Raw genomic sequence first — 20,871 nt, forward strand, 5'->3', positions numbered from 1 at the left:
CCGCAGTGTCCCATGTTCCCTTTGGTTCCAGGAGGCCCCAGTGTATTCCAATGGCCCCTGGATTCCAGGAGATTCCACAGTGTCCTGGGGTTCCCTTGTCTCCCTGACTTTTGGCAGTGTCCAGGGTCCCTTTGTTCCCAGGAGGTTCCTTTGTTTCCATCAGGCCCTGCCACGTCCCAGACTCCCTTTGGTTCCATGAGGTGCTGCAGGGTCACAATGTCCCCTTGATTCCAGGAGGTTCCGCCGTGTCCAGGGTTCCTTTGGTTCCATGGGGTTCCACCGTGCCAAAACTCCCCGGTTCTTCTCCTTCCAACATTTGTGGGCCCATTCTCTCCCTGCCTGGGATGGAGCCCCATTGTGTTTGTGCAGGAATGGATCCATGGCCATCCTGCCACTGCCCCAATTGAATGCTGCACAAACGTCACTGCAGGCCCGACCCTGGATGCAGGAACAGTCTGGGAACTCCAGGCCTGCTGACATTCAGCAGAGCCAGGCGGGGTCCCAAAGAGCACAAGTGAGTGACTGCAACCCCTGCAGGTCTCTGGCATTGCTGGGGACAAAGGCAGGAACTGCCAGGAGCTCTGCAGAGCCCTGACAGTGCCACTGCAATCCCAAGCTGCATTGCCCGGGGCAACCCTCAGCACAGCCAAGGCCACAACCCTTCCTGAAAGGTGTCCCTTCTGGGCAGGGCCAGGGGGACAAACCCCTCCCTCTGTCCCTGCACATGTTGGGTCCAATTCTCAGCACCCACTTAGGGACAAAGTCAGCCTACATTGGGTGTTTAGCTTTGCATTTGCTTCACTCTTTTGTGCTTCCAACACACACACCCCCCAGTCTGGGCAGAGTCTGGATCCCCAAAGAACACAAGACCTGACTAGTTGTGTTTCCCGTTGCAGTGGCTGGAACTTGGGCCACAATCTGTGCCAGGAGCAGAGAGGTCCCTCCCCACAGAAACTTCTTGGCAATGGAGTTATTAGAAAAAGGGGACAGGTTGTAGGGATCACTTGCAGGGCATAGCCAAGGACATGTCTTGAACATCTTCCTGTTTACCATGACCAGCTTTTTCATTCCTTTTTCTCTCTGTTTTCTCATACTTGGTCCTTCAGAAACCACTGTGATCCTACCCTTGCTTTGGTTCTTCCCTAGACATCCCATGACAAGTCTTGCCCAGTCCCCAAATCCCCTTTCTGGCTGCCCATCATGAGTCTCAGAGCCCAAGGCTGAATCCCCCATCCTCAGCTGCAAGGTCACCCTGAGAGGTTCTACCATTGACCCACTTGCTTTAAGTTTCCTACAGATACCTTGGAACTTCCTTGGAATTAATTTGTTACCTTTTGGGCTTAGAATGGCTTCTTCAAAAACATGGTAATTCATGTCCTAGCAATGGAAATTCTTTGGAGAAGGAGTTTTGGGACTTTAGACTCAAAGAATGACAGAATGCTTTGGCTTGGAAGGGATATAAAAGCTCATGTGGTCCAAACTCCTGGACATGGACAGTGACATCTTCACTATTTGAGGCTGCTCAAAGTTTCTAACCTTGAACAAACCCAGGAAGGGGACTTCCTCTTCTCTGGGAACCTGATGCAGTTTTTGCCAGCCCCACTGGTAAGTATTTCTTCATTTTATCCAATATAAAGCTCCCCTATTTCAGTTCAAAGCCATTGTCCCATATTCCTCCAGTACAGGCCTTGGTAAAATGTATCCCTTAGACTATGAACACAATGTTTTCATCTGCAAACATCTTGGAGAGTGCTCAGAGAAGTCTCTACAAAAAGTTTTTCTTAGAAGCCTCTGTTTTGGTGCATCCACCCCCATTCTTCTCAGGCCTGGTCGATGATCTCAGGAGCTCCTGACAAGCCTTGACCAAACCAGCTGAGCAATGAAGAGCCCCTGGACTGGCCCAGGGCTGTGGGGAAGTGTCCCTGGACTGGACCAGGTGCTCCTGGATGATACAGGTGGGAACAATCCAGAGTGGAACAGTTTGGGAACACAGGATAATCAGTCATCCCATGAAAGCCTTGGAACATTCCCTGCCTGAATTGTAGCCCAAATGGAACGGTATGGATACAATTCCCAAATAGTTTGGAAACTCCAGTCATTCCTGACCCCAGGATGGCAATTCAGCAGAGAACTAAAGCCAGTCCCCTTGGGAGCCCACACCCAGCGGGGCTGAGGGAGGCCCTGGCAGCTCCCCAGCACCTCCCTCTCAGTGGGACACCTCTGGCAGCCTCTCCCAGCTCGGGAACCCTCCAGTTTGCAACACTCCAAAGAGCGGCGCTGATGGCCAGGACAATTCTGATCCCCCTCCACAAACACTCCTCCAGCTGGGACCCTTGTCTGGTGGCAAACACAAAGGGATTGGTGGGAGTGTTTCCCTGACAACAGGAGAATTTGGGAGAGGGACCTTTCCACAGCCAGCTCTTGATGTGTGCACACATCTCTGCCTGGGTGTGGGTGTGAATTGACTGTGGTGTGAATGTTGTTCTTGTGAATCTCTAATTCAGTCACTGTTAAAATTGTGGCAAATGATATTGAATCACTTGTTAATTGTTCAATTGGTCAATGATTAAGTGCTACTAAACTCTTTTGCCCCCTTGTCTTTGGATAAAAATCCTTTGTGCCCTGATCCTCTTGCATCCCAAGGCATTGTGTAAATAATTCCCTTTCATCAAAAAAATATATATTTTTTGTGACTTCCACTTTAAAATCTTCCTCCTTAGCTAAAGTACAAAAAAACTCTAATTAGCTGTAGAAGACTTTAAGACTTGAAAACAATCAAAGGACGGGAAATAATTTGTTTTTCAGTGTTTAAAATAATTTGTTTTTCAGTATTTTAATGAGTCCCACAGTGTGTTTGGAGTTGCATCAGTTCTCAGTCCAAGATGAATCATGTCAGAACTGGTGAGGTTGGGGGGTGAGGAGCAAGGTTGATCATCCAGGGTCAGTGTGGATCTCCTGAGGAGACACTCAGCATCAAGATCACCTCTCCTCTGAACTAAAAATATCCATTATTGAATTAAAAAAAAAAGTACAAATTTTGAAGACTTGTTTTGAAATTGCCTTGAAGACAATTAAAGGAAGACAAAGAGATCCTGAGGGATTTCTGCATTTTAATGAGCCCCACGGTGTGTTTGCAGCCCAGCCCATGATCCTGAGGTACTGAGAGAAGATGGAAGCAGCTGCTGAAGAAGTCAGAAGCCAAACTGCAAGTGCCTTGAAGCATTGCTGGGCCCCACTGAGGGCAGGCACTGCCAAAGCCTCCCCAGGGACTCCTTGGAGCAGCTCCTTGGAGGCCAGGAGTGCAGGCAGACAAAGGCTCTGGGCAGGCCCCTGCAATGCTGAGCAAAGCCTGCCTTGGTTTTGTGGAGCACAAAGGCCAAGGGCTGAGCCCCAGGCCCTGGCCCAGCAGATCCTGTCCCTCCCGGCTGGCTCAGGGCTGTTTGGGGGGCACTGGGATGGGAGGGGGAGGAACAACAAAGGCCCAAAACTGGGCAACCCCTGCCAGGCTCCTGAGGGAGGGGCGAGGCAGAACCCAAGGGCAGAACCTGCCAGGAAAGTGGCTTGTGGTGGCCTGAGTGGCAGAGGCAGCTGCCAGAGGCAAGGGGACAAAGGCCTGGGTGCCTTTGGGCCTTGCAGCCCTGCCAGAGCCCTTGGCCATCTCTCCTGCAGGCTGTCCTGCCCTGGCCCTGCTGCTGCTCTGGCCTTGCAGGCTGCACACCCCCCTCCTGCTTTCCCACCCCCTCCCAGCAGCATTTCTAGACCCTCCCTGATGGCTCTGCACCAGCTCTGCCTGTTGCCATGGGCACTTGGCCTTCTGAACTTGGATCCTGAGCCCCTGTGCCACAGGACATCCCTGCCAGAGCCCAGGCCCTTCTCCTGGGGGTCACTGCAGAGCTGAGCAGATCCAGGTCACCTCCCATTCCTCTGCCAACCCCCTGGGCCTGCTCGGGGCCCTCCAGGTCCTTGCCCTGCTCCCAAGGGCTGTGGGGGTGCTGAATGGTCAGGGTTTGCGGTTTAGAGCTCAGGGTGGGGATTAGGCAGAACTTTGGGAGGTTTGTTGTTCTGCTGGCAGTGTCTGGTTCATGATTAGGGGAAGAGCTTTTTGGGCTGGGTTAGGATTAAAGTTTGGCTTTTCATACTGCTAATACAGGTTTGGGATTGGGGTGGGCACTAGAGGACAAATAAGAGTGTGGAGTTCTGGGTTTGGGCTTTTTTTGGCTTGGAATTAGAGCAGTGGATTCCTTTCAATGGGAGGGGCACCACTTTTGGGTAGTGTTGGGGCTTGAGGTTAAAAAGTGCATAAAGGTCCATCAGGAATGTTTGCACAGTCAGTGTTTCAGCACCCTCAGCAGTCCCTGAACCTGGTTTTACCTCATCAAAATCTTTCCTCTCTGTTGGTCAGGCCCCTATTTTCTTCCCCAAATAGCCAATCCTTTTTGTCTCAGTTCCTCCTAATCTCCCCCAAACTTTCATCTCGGTGGGCTCAGCTTTGAGATGACACTGTGCAACCTCCTGGAATCAAGGGGCCATTGTGGCACTGCAGGGCCTCATGGAAAGAAAGGAACACAGGGACACTGAAATCTTGTGGAACCAGGGGACCATTTAACATTTGGGGCCTCATGGAACAAAAGGAACCCTGAAACCTTTTGGAACCTCATGGAACCAGGGGGCCATTGTGTCACTGTGGAACCTCATGGAAACAAGGAAACCCTGGGACACTGTGGAACCTCATAAAATCAAGGGGCCACTGTGGCACTACAGGGCCTTTTTGGAGCCAAATGGACCTTGGGACACTGGGGAACCCGATGGAATCAAGGGGCCATTGTGACACTGGGGAAACTCGTGGGAAAATGGAACCTGTGGACATTGTGCAACTTCATGGAATCCAGGGGTCACTGTGACACTGAGGACACCTCATGGACTGAAGGGACCACTGTGACACTACAGGGAATCTGGAGCCAAAGGAACCTGGGGACACTGTGCAGCCTCATGGAATCAAGGGGCCATTTTGACACTGCAGGGCCTCATGGGAACAAAACAAAATCCAGGTTTGTCCAAGTCCTGAGGGTGATTCAGAAGGGAGGCAGCAGTGATTTCTCCCTACAGACCCACCACTCCAGTGGTCTCTCCCTGCAGTCCATGGGTGTCCTGAGCATTTTCCCTGGTGCCTCCCTGCCCTGAAGGTTTGTGGCCATCAGGCTGGAGCTGAGGGGTTGGGCAGGTGCCTGAGGAGGGGGGAGAACAAGGGCTGTGTCCAACTGTGCCAGGAGGGCTGTGCTGGGCAAGGATGAGGAGGCTGCAGAAAACAGTGGCACTGGGGAGGGGAGAGGAGCAGCTGGAGAGACCTTGTGCCTGCCCACGCTGGGCAGGAGCTGCCCCAGGATGGCAGCTCTGAAGCACTCCCAGGATGTCCCTGGGAACAGGAGGGGAAGATTGGATCTGAAAATGGAACCTGGAAAGCAGAGAGCAGGAGTGTCATGGTGACACTGCAGGAGAGTTCCAGCCCTGGAGCAAGGTGACAGAAGAAGTGCCCCAGTGCATGCAGTGGCCTCAGAAGATCCCACAGCATCCTGGAGATGCTGGAAGGGAGCCCAGCTCTGCTTCACAAGTTCCCAGGGCCTGTCCCTGCCTGTGCTCCAAGGGCTTCCACCCCCCAGGACTGTGCTCAGAGAGCACTTAGGTCTTACAGCGAGAAAGGGGCTCAGGAGGACAGTGTGGAAGTGGCAAGAGAGCAGCTCTGCAAAGACCAAGCCCTGCTGCTCCCTGGCAGTGCTGCTGGGCTGGGATTATTGTCCCCTTCCCGTTTGCAAATACCCCCTGTCCTGCAGTGTGCTGTCCTTTAGGAACATCTGAGAGGAAGGGTCTTGGACAAAGAAGGCACTGCAGGGTCCTGGTTTTTTTATTTAAATACTCAGAGAGCACAGTTCATAATTTTTACATCTCTGGGTCAAATACAGTGGGTAGACACTAAATTAGAAGGTAGATTCAAAATAATATTTCATTGCAGAGAAAATTATTGCAGGAAGAACCCGATGACCTCCATGAAAAACCTGAGCAGGAAGGCTGGGCCATTAACAAGTCCCCTTCTGAATGCTACACACCAGAAAACAGGCACTTTATTACTTCTGAAAAACACCCAGTCATCATTTTCCTCAGGGCATCCTTGAGCTCCTGGTTCCTCAGGCTGTAGATGAAGGGGTTCAGTGCTGGAGGCACCACCGAGTACAGAACTGACAGGGCCAGATCTAGGGATGGGGAGGAGATGGAGGGGGGCTTCAGGTAGGAAAATGCTGCAGTGCTGAGGAATAGAGAGACCACAGTCAGGTGAGGGAGGCACGTGGAAAAGGCTTTGTGCCGTCCCTGCTGAGAGGGGATCCTCAGCACAGCCCTGAAGATCTGCACATAGGAGAAAACAATGAAAATGAAAAAAGCGAACCCTGAACAGGCACCAACCACAATAAGCCCAAGTTCCCTGAGTTTGGAGTGTGAGCAGGAGAGCTTGAGGATCTGCGGGATTTCACAGAAGAACTGGCCCAGGGCATTGCCCTGGCACAGGGGCAGGGAAAATGTATTGGCTGTGTGCAGCAGAGCATTGAGAAAGCCAGTGGCCCAGGCAGCTGCTGCCATGTGGGCACAAGCTCTGCTGCCCAGGAGGGTCCCGTAGTGCAGGGGTTTGCAGATGGCAACGTAGCGGTCGTAGCACATGATGGTGAGGAGGAAAAGCTCTGCTGACATGAAAAAGGCAAAGAAAAAGAGCTGTGCAGCACATCCCTCGTAGGAGATGGTTGTGGTGTTCTGGAGGGAATTGTGCATGGCTTTGGGGACAGTGGTGCAGATGCAGCCCAGGTCTGTGAGGGAGAGGTTGAGCAGGAAGAAGCCCATGGGGGTGTGCAGGTGGTGGTCGCAGGCTACGGCGCTGAGGATGAGGCCGTTGGCCAGGAGGGCAGCCAGGGAGATGGCCAGGAAGAGCCAGAAGTGCAGGAGCTGCAGCTCCCGCCTGTCTGCCAATGCCAGGAGGAGGAACTGGGCCATGGAGCTGCTGTTGCACATTTGTTGTTTCTTAGCATAGGGCCTGTTAAGAAAAGGAAAAGACAGGGAACAGTTAGGACAGACCTCTGTGAAAAAGCAACTGCATTTTTAAAAGAAATTGATGTGTCAAATGTCACCAAATGCACTGCCAAGGAGTCAGTTTTGCTCTGCTGCAGTGGGACATGGAACTTTTTTGGTAGAGCTCTCACACAAGGAATGTCAGAGGTAACAGACCTTGAATCCCAAAGTTCCACCTCTACACTCATGACTCAGAAGAGCTGGGGCTGCAGAGCAGAAGCTTAGCCTGAGCTTAGAATAAATGTTACTGTGGTTTTTATTTTTACAATCACACCTGGGGAAGGTTCTGTTCCACTGCAGGAATCCTCATGTCTATGGCCCAGCACACAGTGCCCAGCAGAGCTGCAGGGAAGGGCCCCAGAGCTGCTTGAACACCCCCTCCCCCAGGCCTTGGGGGCACTTGCCCCCCACTCCCTGCCCAGGGTTCTGCTGCCTGGAGCTGTCCCTGCCAGCAGCTGCTTCCCTGGGCCAGGGCTGAGAAAGTGACACTGATGTATCTATAAGACAGTTTTGATGTCTGATACTCTCAGGTTCCATCCCCTCTAATCTAACAGAGTTCAAATTGCAGTGTCTCCTCCTGTGCTCAGAGATTGATTTCCCTGTCACAGTCAGCACCCAGCTCCTGCCCTGCTCTGCCATGTGGCCACTTCCCCTGCACTGCAGCAACTGGGAGAGTCCTGCTGAGAGATCCTGGAAGCTGTGGGATGTGCCAGCTTGAGGAGATCCCTCCAGGAAGGGAAGCTGAACTTTCCTACAGCCAGAGAATTCTTCCTTCAAATCCTGGGAAGGTTTCTCCTGTGGTGAGAGCTCAGTCACCTCCCAGCCCAGGCTGCCTCTCATCTCTGTTCCTTCTCTCCTGTGCCCTGGGTGCTGCAGGCAGTGCCCTCAGCCCTGCTGGGCTGTGCAGAGGAGCTGCTCCTGGGCAGAGCTGTCTCTTTGAAGCTCTTCTTTGTTGCCAGGAGCTCCCTGTGTGCCAGGAGCCCGGCCCAGCTCAGCAGCACAGGAACAGCCCCAGGCAGCCCTTTCTCTGCCCCTCTGGGCTCCTCCAGCTGTCCCTGGGGCTCCAGGGGAACCTGCTGGCACACAGCTGAAGGAAATAATGATGTTCCTTCTCTCAGCTGGGCACAGACACTTCTTTCAGCACTGTCATTTCTCCAAACAGACACACAGTTAAGTTCAAGAGACCCCTTTTCATGTCCCATCATTAGACAGGAAACCCAGACAGTGCCCAGGAGGGATCTCCTTCACCTGCACTGAGGGAAGGGACTCAGCTGAGTCAACAGAGGTGTCTCCTTGTGGCTCTGCAGACCTGGAGCCAGAAGGACAATCAGCTCCCTCCACAACCCCCATGGGCTGGGATTCCTCCTGCCCCACTTCAGTGGGCCCAAAACAGGCCCCTGCAGGTGATTCCTTGTCCCAGCTCCCATGGGAATGAAGGAAGACCAAAGCCAGGAGTGACCTGCTGGAACACAAAGCCCTGGTTCCTTCTGAGGGGCCAGAGGTGACTGAGATTCCTGCTGGGAACTGCAGGCTCCAATGGAGCAGTTCCTAGGGACAGGGCAGCAGCTGTGGGATCTTCTTGGAGGCTGCTGGGACATTGCTTTGGCCAACTTCAGTGGCAGCAGGGGCCCACATGTAGGACAGGGGAACCTGTCACTGTTCCTTCTGTCCAGGGCAGCCCCTAGAGGTGCTCAGGTGACCAAATGGAGTCAGGTGGCACAGGGAGAGAGGTCTCTGTCCTGTTCTTTATCGGGGTATTTTCTACATGTGCTCAGAGTACAATGGCAGTTGTCTCCTGGACATCCCTTCAATGCTGAACCTAATTGAGGGCAGCTGAGCCTGGATTGAACAGCCAAAGAGGGGCCTGTAGTGCCAGGGGAGGTGCCAGGGCTCTGCAGCACAAGTGCAGCAGCTGCCATGGACAGCACAGGGCCTGTGCAGGAAGCCCGTCCCCATTCCCAGCAGTTGTGGGACAGGCACCACCCAGGGCTTCTCAGACACATTGGGAGCCTTTGGGGCAGGGAGTGAATCCCAGCCCTGCAGGGACACAAAGGCTGTCCCTTCTCTGCCCAGCCAAGGCCGGGCCAGGCACGAGTCCAAATCCCATCAGCCCAGGCTGTCCACACTTGTTCCCTCCCTCTGCTGGCTCTGCTCTCCCCCAGCATTTCAGCAGCATGTGCTGATCTCCTCAGGGATCAGGCCTGGGATTTTCCCCCTGGGCCTGAGTCCCAGCACGTCCACCCCCAAGGCCATTGTCAGCAAAGCCTCTGCACAGCCCAGCTCTCGGGGCTTTCAGAGCAGCTTTCCCCACTGCAAGTCTGTTCTGACCCCGGTGCCCCCGCTGAGGGGCTGCAGCCAGACAGGCCCCAATGCCCTGCGTGTGGGGCACAGGAGGAGGAGCTGCAGCCCCAAGTCTCTCTTCATTCCACTTGCAGGCAATAACAGCCCAGGCCTGCTGAGACAGCTCCCAGGTTGCAGGGCTGTGATGGGCTGGGAGAGAAGGCCAAGGAGACACAGGACAGAAAGAGCAGGAGAGAGGTGTTCTCAGCGGGAAGGAGCTTCTGGGAGCTGTGCAGCTGCTCTGGGGGATGAAGGAATTGGGTGAACTTTTGTGGGTGAGGGTCAGAGGAGAGACTGGTTTGGGTGACCTTGTGGAGTGAGACAAAGAGCCCATTCCAGTTGGCTTTGATAACCCTGGAATTCTCTGGAAAGGCACCAGAACAGGATGCAAAGAGTCCCAGACGTTTGTGCAGGGTCTTGGTGAAGACCCCCCTTGGCACACAGACCTTTAGAGCACAGCTGGCAGGTTGGTGGGCAACAGGGAGGCTCATCTGCATCTGCTTCTGTCCAAGAGGAACCAAGAGGTTACCATAGAAACTGACCGTAGTGATGGGAATGTAGAATGTATGGTGGTTGCCATGGTAACCAGCATAGCAATAGGACTGTATGATGGTTGCCATGGTAACTGACCATAGCAACAGGAATGTATGGTGGTTGCCATGGAAACCAACAGTAACAGTGAGAAGTATGATGGATGCCGTGGTAACTGACCATAGCATCAGGAATGTACGATGGTTGCCATGGTAACTGACCATAGGAACGGGGTTGTATGTTGGTTGCCATGGTAACTGACTGTAGTATTGGGAATGTATGATGGTTGTCATGGTAACTGACTGTAGCAGTGGGAAGTATGATGGTTGCAATGGAAGCCGACCATAGAAATGGAAATTGGAGTGTATGATGGTTGCCATGGTAACTGACTGTAGCAATGGTTGCCATGGTAACTGACCGTATAAACAAAAATGTATGCTGTTTGTCATGGTAAGTGACCATAGGAACATGACTGAATGATGGTTGCCATGGTAACTGATTATAGCAATGGAAATTCATTATGGTTGCCATGGTAACCGACTGTACCATCGGGAATGTCTGATGTTTGCCATGGTAACTGACCGTAGCAACAGGAATGTATGCTGGTTGCCATGGTAACCAACCATAGCAATGGGAATGTCTGATGGTTGCCATGGTAACCGACCATAGCCACGGGAATGTATGATGGTTGCCATGGTAACTGACTGTAGTAGTGGGAAGTATTGTGGTTGCCATGGTAACTGACCATAGCAATTGGAATGTATACTGGTTTCCAGGGTACCTGACCATAGGAACGGGGTTGTATGATGGTTACCATGGTAACTGGCTGTAGTATTGGGAATGTATGATGGTTGCCATGGTAACTGACTGTAGCAGTGGGAAGTATCATGGTTGCAATGGATACCGACCATAGCAATGGAAATGTGCGATGGTTACCATGGTAACTGACTGTAGCAATGGAAATGTGCGATGGTTACCATGGTAACTGACTGTAGCAATGGGAATCCATGATGGTTGCCATGGTAACTGACCGTATAAACGGATATGTATGCTGTTTGACATGGTAACTGACCGTAGGAACACGACTGTATGATGGCTGCCATGGTAACTGATTATAGGAATGGGAATTCATGATGGTTGCCATGGTAACTGACTGTATCATCGGGAATGTATGATGGTTTCCACGGTAAGTGACAGTAGCAGTGGGAAGTATGGTAGTTTCCATGGTAACCGACTGTTGCAACGTAAATGTCTGATGGTTGCCATGGTAACCGACCATAGCAACAGGAATGTGTGATGGTTGCCATGGTAATTGACCATAGCAAGAACAATGTATGATGGTTGCCTTGGTAACTAAGCATAGCAATGGGACTGTATGATGGTTGCCATGGTAACTGACTGTAGTAGTGGGAAGTACTATGGTTGACATGGTAACTGACCATAGCAATGGGAATGTATGAGGGTTGCCATGGTAACTGACTGTAGCAACAATGACTGTATGATGGTTGCCATGGTAACCGACCATGGCAATGGGAGTGTGTGATGGTTACCATCGTAACCGACTGTAGCAACACGAATGTATGAGGGTTGCCATGGTAACTGACCGTGGCAAGGGGGCTCAGTGGCATTGCCCACGGCTCCCACTTCTGCAAATTGACTTCTCCTTCAGCAGCCTCAGCCACTCGTCGTGGGGGCCCCCACACAGCAGCTTCCCACCTCCGTGAGGTTCTGCAGCAGCCCAGGGTTCCTTTGGCCCCACAAGGTCCTGCAGTGTCCCCATGGCCCCTTGATTCCGTGAGGCTCCACAGTGTCCCATGGTCTCCCTGCTTCCATGAGTTTCCCCAGTGTCCCAGGTTTCCTTTGGTTCCATGAGACCCAGATGTGAAACCGTGGCCCCTTGATCCCAGGAGGTTTTGAAGTGTCACGAGGGCTCCTTTCTGCCCTCAGGTTCTGCACAGTCTCAGCAGTGTAATAGTGGTTCCTTCATTCCATGAGTTTCCAAAGTTTCACATGGGCCCCTTGACTCCATATGACCCTGCAGTGTCCCAATAGACCCTTGATTCAAAGAGATTTCTCAGGGAGACACTGGTAGGTCACCATGGAGCCCTGGGACATCCCGTGACCTCCCAGCTCTTTAGGAGCCCTGAGAACTTCAACAGGGGGAAGTGCCGGATTCTGCCCTGGGATGGGGCAACCCCGCATGGACGGACAGACTGGGAAGGAGAGGCTGGAAAGCAGGGCCGGGAAAGGGCCCTGGGGGTGCTGGTGGGTGGCCAGTTGGCCCTGAGTCAGCAGTGCCCTGGCAGCCAGGAGGGCCAAGCCTGTCCTGGGGGCATCAGGCCCAGCATGGCCGGCCGGGCCAGGGAGGGGATTGTCCCGCTCTGCTCTGCCCTGGGGCGGCCTCACCTGCACCCTTGGGGCAGTTTGGGGGGACACAATGGAAGGGAGAGATTGAGCCATTAGAGAGTGTCCAAAGGAGGGCAAGGAAGATGGGGAAGGGCCTTGGGGGGAAGGCGTGTGAGGACACTGAGGGCACTTGGTGTGTTCAGCTGGAGAAGAGGAGACTGAGGGGAGACCTCAGTGCAGGTCCAACTTCCTGGGGAGGGGCAGAGGAGGGGCAGGCCCTGAGCTCTGCTCTGGGGGGACCAGGAACAGGACTGAGAGAATGACCTGAAGGTGTGTCAGGCAGGTTTAGGTTGGATCTCAGAAAAATATTCTTCCCCCCAACGGTGGTTGGACACTACACAGGCTCTCCAGGGCAGTGGGCACAGCACCAAGGCTGACAGAGCTCAAGAAGTGTTTGCATGATCCTCTCAGGCTCATGGTGTGACCCTTGGGGATAGTCCTGTGCAGGACTAAGGGTTGGACTGGATGATCCTTGTGGGTCCCTTCCAACTCATCCTATTCTGTCATTCTGTGATTATCAACCCTGTGTTCAGCACAAACCAAAACACAGCCCTGCACCAGCCACAGGGAAGAAATTTAACTGTACTCCCCCTGAAACCAGCACAGCCTTTAGGGGCACTCACAGAATCATCCCACAGTCCATTTGCCACCTGGAACCAGTGACTCTGAGTTCCTGCTTCCCCAGCCCCAGGGATGGTCTCCTTGTCTGCTCATTCCCTCCACAGTATCTTTTCAGTGATGGCCTCAGTGGGGCTTGCTGACATCCTCAGCAACTTGGAGGTTTCCTGATGAATTTCACTTTTCTAGGGTCTTGTTCAGTCTACAGATCCTCAGTTCACTAATTCAGTGCCAGAGGGCTCATTAGAACTCAAAACATCTTAAGGAGACAAAACTCTGGGAATAATTTCCTTTTAAGTCTCCTATTCTTCTGAGGTTTATTAGACAGATTTCACAGCCACATTCCACAGTCCTTTTGCCACCTGGAACCAGTGACTCTGAGTTCCTGCTTCCCCAGCCCCAGGGATGGTCTCCTTGTCTGCTCATTCCTCCACACTCTCTTCTCAGAGATGGCATCTTAACCAGACAAGCCCCTGGGAATAATTTACTTGCAAGCCTTCAATTCTTTTGTGGTTAATTAGACAGATCTCCGAAGTGCATTCCAAGTGGATATATTGTATTAAAGAAACAATGAGAAAACATTTCCTTTTTTTATGTCCCGTTTACTTTTTTCCTGTTTTAACATTAATATCAGCAATCCTCAGTCAATATTGATCCTGGGCAATTCTTAATTCAGTCTGAATAGATAAGAAAATCAACACCCTCTATGCCTGACAAACCATCAGACTTTATCCCTATCCCCACCCCACCAGTCCCTCATCAAACCCCTGGCACTCAAAGCAGCCTTGGGCAAATCTGAGCTCTCTCCACTCAAGGCTGGACCTGCAGGTTTCAGCTCCTTGGCACCAACTCCCACCTGCTTGGCTTGGAGAAAGAGCTGCCCGAGACACAGAGGGATGTTCATTTACTGCCAGCAAACAAAACTAGAGGAAGGCACAGCTCAATAAAAACCAGAAGTCCTTCCCCTGCTGTATATTAAGTCCACATTGCCTCCACTGAAGTCCACTTTGCACAGTAGATAGTCTCAGACCAATGGCAAACACCTGTATCAAGCACAGATCCCAAGATCCCCCAAACACTCCCTGCCCCAGATTCTGTCCATATTTGCCCTTTGCACACAGTGAGTCACACAATGAAGTCACAAGTTCCCTCGATTGACAGAGGGAGGAAAAGAGAAAATGAATGAATTTCTGTGTTGTACAGAGTTAAATCTCCATTTATTCCAGTATTCTGGGGTTACAGAAACATTATCAAGCATCCTCTGTAGTATCTGTTCACTGGGGAAACATGTGTGTGGATGGCCAGGCCCAAGGAGTGGTCAGATCTACCTGAGACACTTTCATCTGGTCAGTCCCATCCCCCTGTCCATTGTTGGATGTCACTCAGGAGCCCAACTCTTGGCTCCCTGTGCATCTCCAGGATGGACTTTCACAGCCAACCTCTCGACCCGGGGGGCAGGAGGGCCTACCCTGATAAGGCCTAAAATGCCATCAGACAATGCCAACAGTGCCAGCTCTCATGCAAGCTGTCTGTGAGATCTGCCAGTTACCGGTGGCACCCTGGAAATGGTTTTGGTGTTGAATGATGCTCAGCCTGGTTCACCCAGCTCCAAACACACATCCTGCTTTTGGAAGTTGGATGGGACAGAGAAGCTGCTCACTGGCCTGTCCATTTGTGAGGAGCAGTCAATCCCTTCCTACTAGAGAAGTCCAGTCCCCTTTCATCCAGGCAGGTTCTTCTAACACAGCCCTTCTTGGGGTAGATGTGTGGAGATTCCTGCCTTGGGGACACCCTCCAAGGACACTCCTCAAGGCTGAGAAAAGAAATCTCCCCACGACCGTTGGTCTGGGTGAGTCACATCAGATCTCTATGTAATAATTATTTCTTTTGGCTAGCTTTAATATAATTGTTTCAATAATTGCTTCAATATAATGCACTATCTTATCTTACACTGTACTACTTGTAGTTTTATCTTTTACACTGTGTAGTAAATAATTCTGATTAAGATCTTTTGTCTGATCATTTGTAAGAATAAAGGGATTCATTTTATATAAGTATTCTCTTTTTACCGATAATTAAAACCTGTGGGACAAAAGTGGTTCAATCACACTTCTGTAATTCCTTGAATTTAATTTGACAAAATCTGAGGCAAAGATTGGATCCATTATTTCTTTTAGGCTCTGTAGTGCAACAATGGCTCCTTGATTCCATGAGGTTGCACTGTTTCCCAGCGTTCTTTGGCTCCATCAGGCCCTGCAGTGTCACAGTGGCCCACTGATTCCATCATTTTCCCCAGGGTCACAATGGACCCTTGATTCCATGAGGTTCCCCAGTGTCACAATGGTCCCTTTGACTCCAGAAGGCCTTGCAGAATCAGAATGGCCCCTGGATTCTGTGAGGTTCCACAAGGTCACAATGGACCCTTGATTCCATGAGATTCCACAATGTCCCATTGGTTCCCTTTGGTTCCAAAAGGTTCTGGGATGTCACACTGGCCCCTTGATTCCCTGACCTTCCACAAAGTCCCGGGGTCCTTTTGATTCCATGAGGTTCCGCAGTGTCCCATGTTCCCTTTGGTTCCAGGAGGCCCCAGTGGATTCCAATGGCCCCTGGATTCCAGGAGATTCCACGGTGTCCTGGGGTTCCCTTGTCTCCCTGACTTTTGGCAGTGTCCAGGGTCCCTTTGTTCCCAGGAGGTTCCTTTGTTTCCATCAGGCCCTGCCACGTCCCAGACTCCCTTTGGTTCCATGAGGTGCTGCAGGGTCACAATGTCCCCTTGATTCCATGAGGTTCCACCATGTCCCAGGGTTCCTTTGGTTCCATGGGGTTCCACAGTGCCAAAACTCCCTGGTTCTTATCCTTCCAACATTTGTGGGCCCATTCTCTCCCTGCCTGGGATGGAGCCCCATTGTGTTTGTGCAGGAATGGATCCATGGCCATCCTGCCACTGCCCCAATTGAATGTTGCACAAACGTCACTGCAGGCCCGACCCTGGATGCAGGAACAGTCTGGGAACTCCAGGCCTGCTGACATTCAGCAGAGCCAGGCGGGGTCCCAAAGAGCACAAGTGATTGACTGCAACCCCTGCAGGTCTCTGGCATTGCTGGGGACAAAGGCAGGAACTGCCAGGAGCTCTGCAGAGCCCTGACAGTGCCACTGCAATCCCAAGTTGCATTGCCCGGGTCAACCCTCAGCACAGCCAAGGCCACAACCCTTCCTGAAAGGTGTCCCTTCTGGGCAGGGCCAGGGGGACAAACCCCTCCATCTGTCCCTGCACATGTTGGGTCCAATTCTCAGCCCCCACTTAGGGACAAAGTCAGCCTACATTGGGTGTTTAGCTTTGCATTTGCTTCACTCTTTTGTGCTTCCAACACACACACCCCCCAGTCTGGGCAGAGTCTGGTCCCCCAAAGAACACAAGACCTGACTAGTTGTGGTTCCCGCTGCAGTGGCTGGAACTTGGGCCACAATCTGTGCCAGGAGCAGAGAGGTCCCTCCCCACAGAAACTTCTTGGCAATGGAGTTCTTAAGAAAACGGGACAGGCTGTGGGGATCACTTGCAGGGCACAAACAGGGAATTGTCCTGACCAGCCTCCTGTTTAACATGACCAGCTTTTTCATTCCTTTTTCTCTCTGTTTTCTCATGCTTGTTACTCCAGAAACCACTGTGATCCTACCCTTGCTTTGGTTCTTTCCTAGACATCCCAGGACAAGTCTTGCCCAGTCCCCAAATCCCCTTTCTGGCTGCCCCTCATGAGTCTCAGACCCCAAGGCCGAATCCCCCATCCTCAGCTGCAAGGTCACCCTGAGAGGTTCTGCCACTGATCCACTTGGTTACAGTTTCATACAGATATCTTGGAACTTGCTTGGAATTAATTTGTTACCTTTTGGGCTTAGAATGGCTTCTTCAAAAACATGGTAATTCATATCCTAGCAATGGAAATTCTTCTAAAAAGGAGCTTGAGACTTTAGACTCAAAGAATGACAGAATGCTTTGGCTTGGAAGGGAGATAAAAGCTCATTTGATCCAAAATCCTGGACGTGGACAGTGACATCTTCACTAATTGAGGCTGCACAAAGTTTCTAACCTTGAACAAATCCAGGAAGGGGACTTCCTCTTCTCTGGGAACCTGATGCAGTTTTTACCAGCCCCACTGGTAAGTATTTCTTCATTTTATCCAATATAAAGCTCCCCTATTTCAGTTCAAAGCCATTGTGCCATATTCCTCCACTACAGGCCTTGGTAAAATGTATCCCTTAAACTATGAGGACAACGTTTTCATCTGCAAACACCTTGGAGAGTGCTCAGAGAAGTCTCTACAAAAAGTTTTTCTTAGAAGCCTCTGTTTTGGTGCATCCACCCCCATTCTCCTCAGGCCTGGTCGATGATCTCAGGAGCTCCTGACAAGCCTTGACCAAACCAGCTGAGCAATGAAGAGCCCCTGGATTGGACCAGGAGTGTGGGGAAGTGTCCCTGGACTGGACCAGGTGTTCCTGGATGATACAGGTGGGAACAATCTGGAGTGGAACAGTTTGGGAACACAAGATAATCAGTCATCCCCTGAAAGCCTTGGAACATTCCCTGCCTGAATCTCAGCCGAAATGGAACAGTTTGGATACAATTCCCAAATATTTTGGAAACTCCAGTCATTCCTGACCCCAGGATGGAAATTCAGCAGATAACTAAAGCCAGTCCCCTTGTGAGCCCACACCCAGCGGGGCTGAGGGAGGCCCTGGCAGCTCCCCAGCACCTCCCTCTCAGTGGGACACCTCTGGCAGCCTCTCCCAGCTCGGGAACCCTCCAGTTTGCAACACTCCAAAGAGCGGCGCTGATGCCCAGGACAATTCTGATCCCCCTCCACAAACACTCCTCCAGCTGGGACCCTTGTCTGGTGGGAAACACAAAGGGATTTGGGGGAGTGTTTCCCTGACAACAGGAGAATTTGGGAGAGGGATGTTTACACACTCAGATGCTGGTGTGTCCACACATCTCTGCCTGGGTGTGGGTGTGAATTGACTGTGGGGTGAATGTTGTTGTGAATCTCTAATTCAGTCACTGTTAAAATTGTGGCAAATGCTGTTGAATCACTTGATAACTGCTAAACAGGTCAATAATTAAATGATACTAAACTCTTTTGCCCCCCTATCTTTGTGTCTAAATCCTTTGCATCCTGACCCTCTTGCATCCCAAGGTTCTGTGTAAATCATTCCCTTTCATAAAAAGAAATATTTTTCATGGTGTCCGCTTTAAAATCTTCTTCCTTAGCTAAACTACAAAACAACTCCAATTAGTTGTTGACATCTTGAAGACAATTAAAGAAAGAAAAACAATTTGTTTTTCAGTGTTTAAAATAATTTGTTTTTCAGTATTTTAATGGGTCCCACAGTGTGTTTGGAGCTGCATCAGCTGTCAGTCCAAGATGGACCATGTCAGAACTGGTGAGTTTGGGGGGTGAGGAGCAAGGATGATCATCCAGGGTCAGTGTGGATCTCCTGAGGAGACACTCAGCATCAAGATCACTTGGAGAACACCTCTATCACCTCTCCTCTGAACTAAAAAATAGCCATCATTGAATTAAAAAAAAAAAAGTACAAATTTTGAAGACTTGTTTTGAAATTGCCTTGAAGACAATTAAAGGAAGACAAAGAGATCCTGAGGGATTTCAGGATTTTAATGAGCCCCAGGGTGTGTTTGCAGCCCAGCCCATGATCCTGAGGTAGTGAGAGAAGATTGAAGCAGCTGCTGAAGAAGTCAGAAGCCAAACTGCAAGTGCCTTGAAGCATTGCTGGGCCCCACTGAGGGCAGGCACTGCCAAAGCCTCCCCAGGGACTCCTTGGAGCAGCTCCTTGGAGGCCAGGAGTGCAGGCAGACAAAGGCTCTGGGCAGGCCCCTGCAATGCTGAGCAAAGCCTGCCTTGGTTTTGTGGAGCACAAAGGCCAAGGCCTGAGCCCCAGGCCCTGGCCCAGCAGATCCTGTCCCTCCCGGCTGGCTCAGGGCTGTTTGGGGGGCACTGGGATGGGAGGGGGAGGAACAACAAAGGCCCAAAACTGGGCAACCCCTGCCAGGCTGCTGAGGGAGGGGCGAGGCAGAACCCAAGGGCAGAACCTGCCAGGAAAGTGGCTTGTGGTGGCCTGAGTGGCAGAGGCAGCTGCCAGAGGCAAGGGGACAAAGGCCTGGGTGCCTTTGGGCCTTGCAGCCCTGCCAGAGCCCTTGGCCATCTCTCCTGCAGGCTGTCCTGCCCTGGCCCTGCTGCTGCTCTGGCCTTGCAGGCTGCACACACCCCTCCTGCTTTCCCACCCCCTCCCAGCAGCATTTCTAGACCCTCCCTGATGGCTCTGCACCAGCTCTGGCTGTTCCCTGGAACACAAAGCCATGGGTTGATCCCCTCTGGGGTGAGCTTTTGCAGCACAAGGGTCCCCATTGAGTGACATTTCTTTTTCCTCATCTTCAGTCTGAACCTTCCATGGTACTCATTGTGGAGATTTCATTCTATTTCCAATACAGAGAAAAGCTCCATCCTGTCAGATCTGCTCTAGACCCTCTCCAGTTCTTCCTCATTCCTCCAGAATGGGGAACCTCACAGACAGACAGACCAGTCCAGATGTGGTGACCCCAGGGCTGAGTCCAGGGGAGTGACAACTCCCTTGTCTGGGTGCCCACACTCCCCCCAAGGCAGCCCCATGTGCAGTTGGCCTTAAATCAAGGGGCCATTCTGATTCTTTGTAATGTCACGGAATCAAGTGGCACCGTGACACTGCAGGGCCTCCTGGAACCAAAGGAATGCAGGGACACTGTGGAATCTCGTGGAACAAAGGGCCACTGTGACATGCAGGGTCTCTTTGGAACAAAAGGAACTCTGAGACATCTCAGAACCTCCTGGACCCAGGGCCCACTGTGCCTCCCCAGAACTCCATGGAATCAAGCAGAGCCGCTGCCTCCCCCCCGCCGCCGCACGGACCGGAGTCGCCGGCTCTGCCCCGCTTGGACACCTCTGGGGTCAGCCTGTTCTTGGGCAGCACAACTGATCTCAGACCAGAGAGTTTCCCACATTTGGCTTTGTCCCCTCTTTCCACTGGTTTAATTTTTGTTCTTTGTTCATTCAGGGGAAAAAGGGGGAAGGGAGGCAGGTGTTTATCCCTGTTTTTATCTGTTTACAAAAGGGTGTTGGGGCAGGGGGGGAAAGAGGAGGCAATTTCTCTCTCTGCTGTTGCTTTGAACTGTTATGTTGGTATTGCCATTTTTGTTGCTATATGTCTTGTCAGTCAACTGTTATTTTTTTCACTTTTACCTCCTTGTAGTTTGTCTCCCTGTATTGGTGGGGAATAAAAGAGGATTGAGTTCATTTTATTGGATTTCCTGCCCCAATATGTGTCTTTAAATCAGGACAGGTTGCTCAAGGGCTCCCTGAAATTTGGCATCATCCACAAAGGACACATTTTGTCCCATTGTACAGAGAGATAATAAAGATGTTCTATAGTGGTGTTCAAGGGCTAATCACTGAGGGATTTCACGGATTTGCTGCCAAGAGGACTTTGTACCATGGATTTTATTGGACACTCTTCATTCAGCCAACTTCCCACCCACCACATCTTCCACTTCTTCAGCCCAGCTCTCACCAGTCTGGCTCTAAGAGACCACAGGAGACCATGTCAAGGGCCTTGATAAAGTCTGGACACACAACATCCTCTTCTTTTCCCTCCCACAGGGGTTCTGCAATCCCTGCCTTGTCCTTCCCATGCCTGGCAATGGCTGCAGCAGGACTTGCCCTCTCCCCTTCCCTGCTGAGCCTGAGCAGTCTGGAACTCTGCCAACCCTCCTTGCTGCCCTGTTTGCAGACTGGTCCCATGTCTGCCTTTGCCAAGGCCCCA

At 51.6% G+C, this 20,871-nt stretch overlaps 1 protein-coding gene across 1 annotated transcript; it reads right to left on the reverse strand.

The window, feature by feature from the left end:
* Positions 1-6,135: 6,135 nt before the first annotated feature.
* LOC120323966 (olfactory receptor 14J1-like) lies at positions 6,136-7,050 on the reverse strand (the record flags this gene model as incomplete). The annotated part of the gene is made up of 1 exon (XM_039385005.1): positions 6,136-7,050. A coding segment is annotated over exon 1 (915 nt), but the record flags the coding sequence as incomplete, so codon positions are not given.
* Positions 7,051-20,871: the final 13,821 nt, after the last annotated feature.

This window comes from Pipra filicauda, unplaced genomic scaffold (assembly GCF_003945595.2).
Source record: "Pipra filicauda isolate LSUMZ 115617 unplaced genomic scaffold, ASM394559v2 scaffold1011_size38528_pilon, whole genome shotgun sequence".
Taxonomy (NCBI): Eukaryota; Metazoa; Chordata; class Aves; order Passeriformes; family Pipridae; genus Pipra; species Pipra filicauda.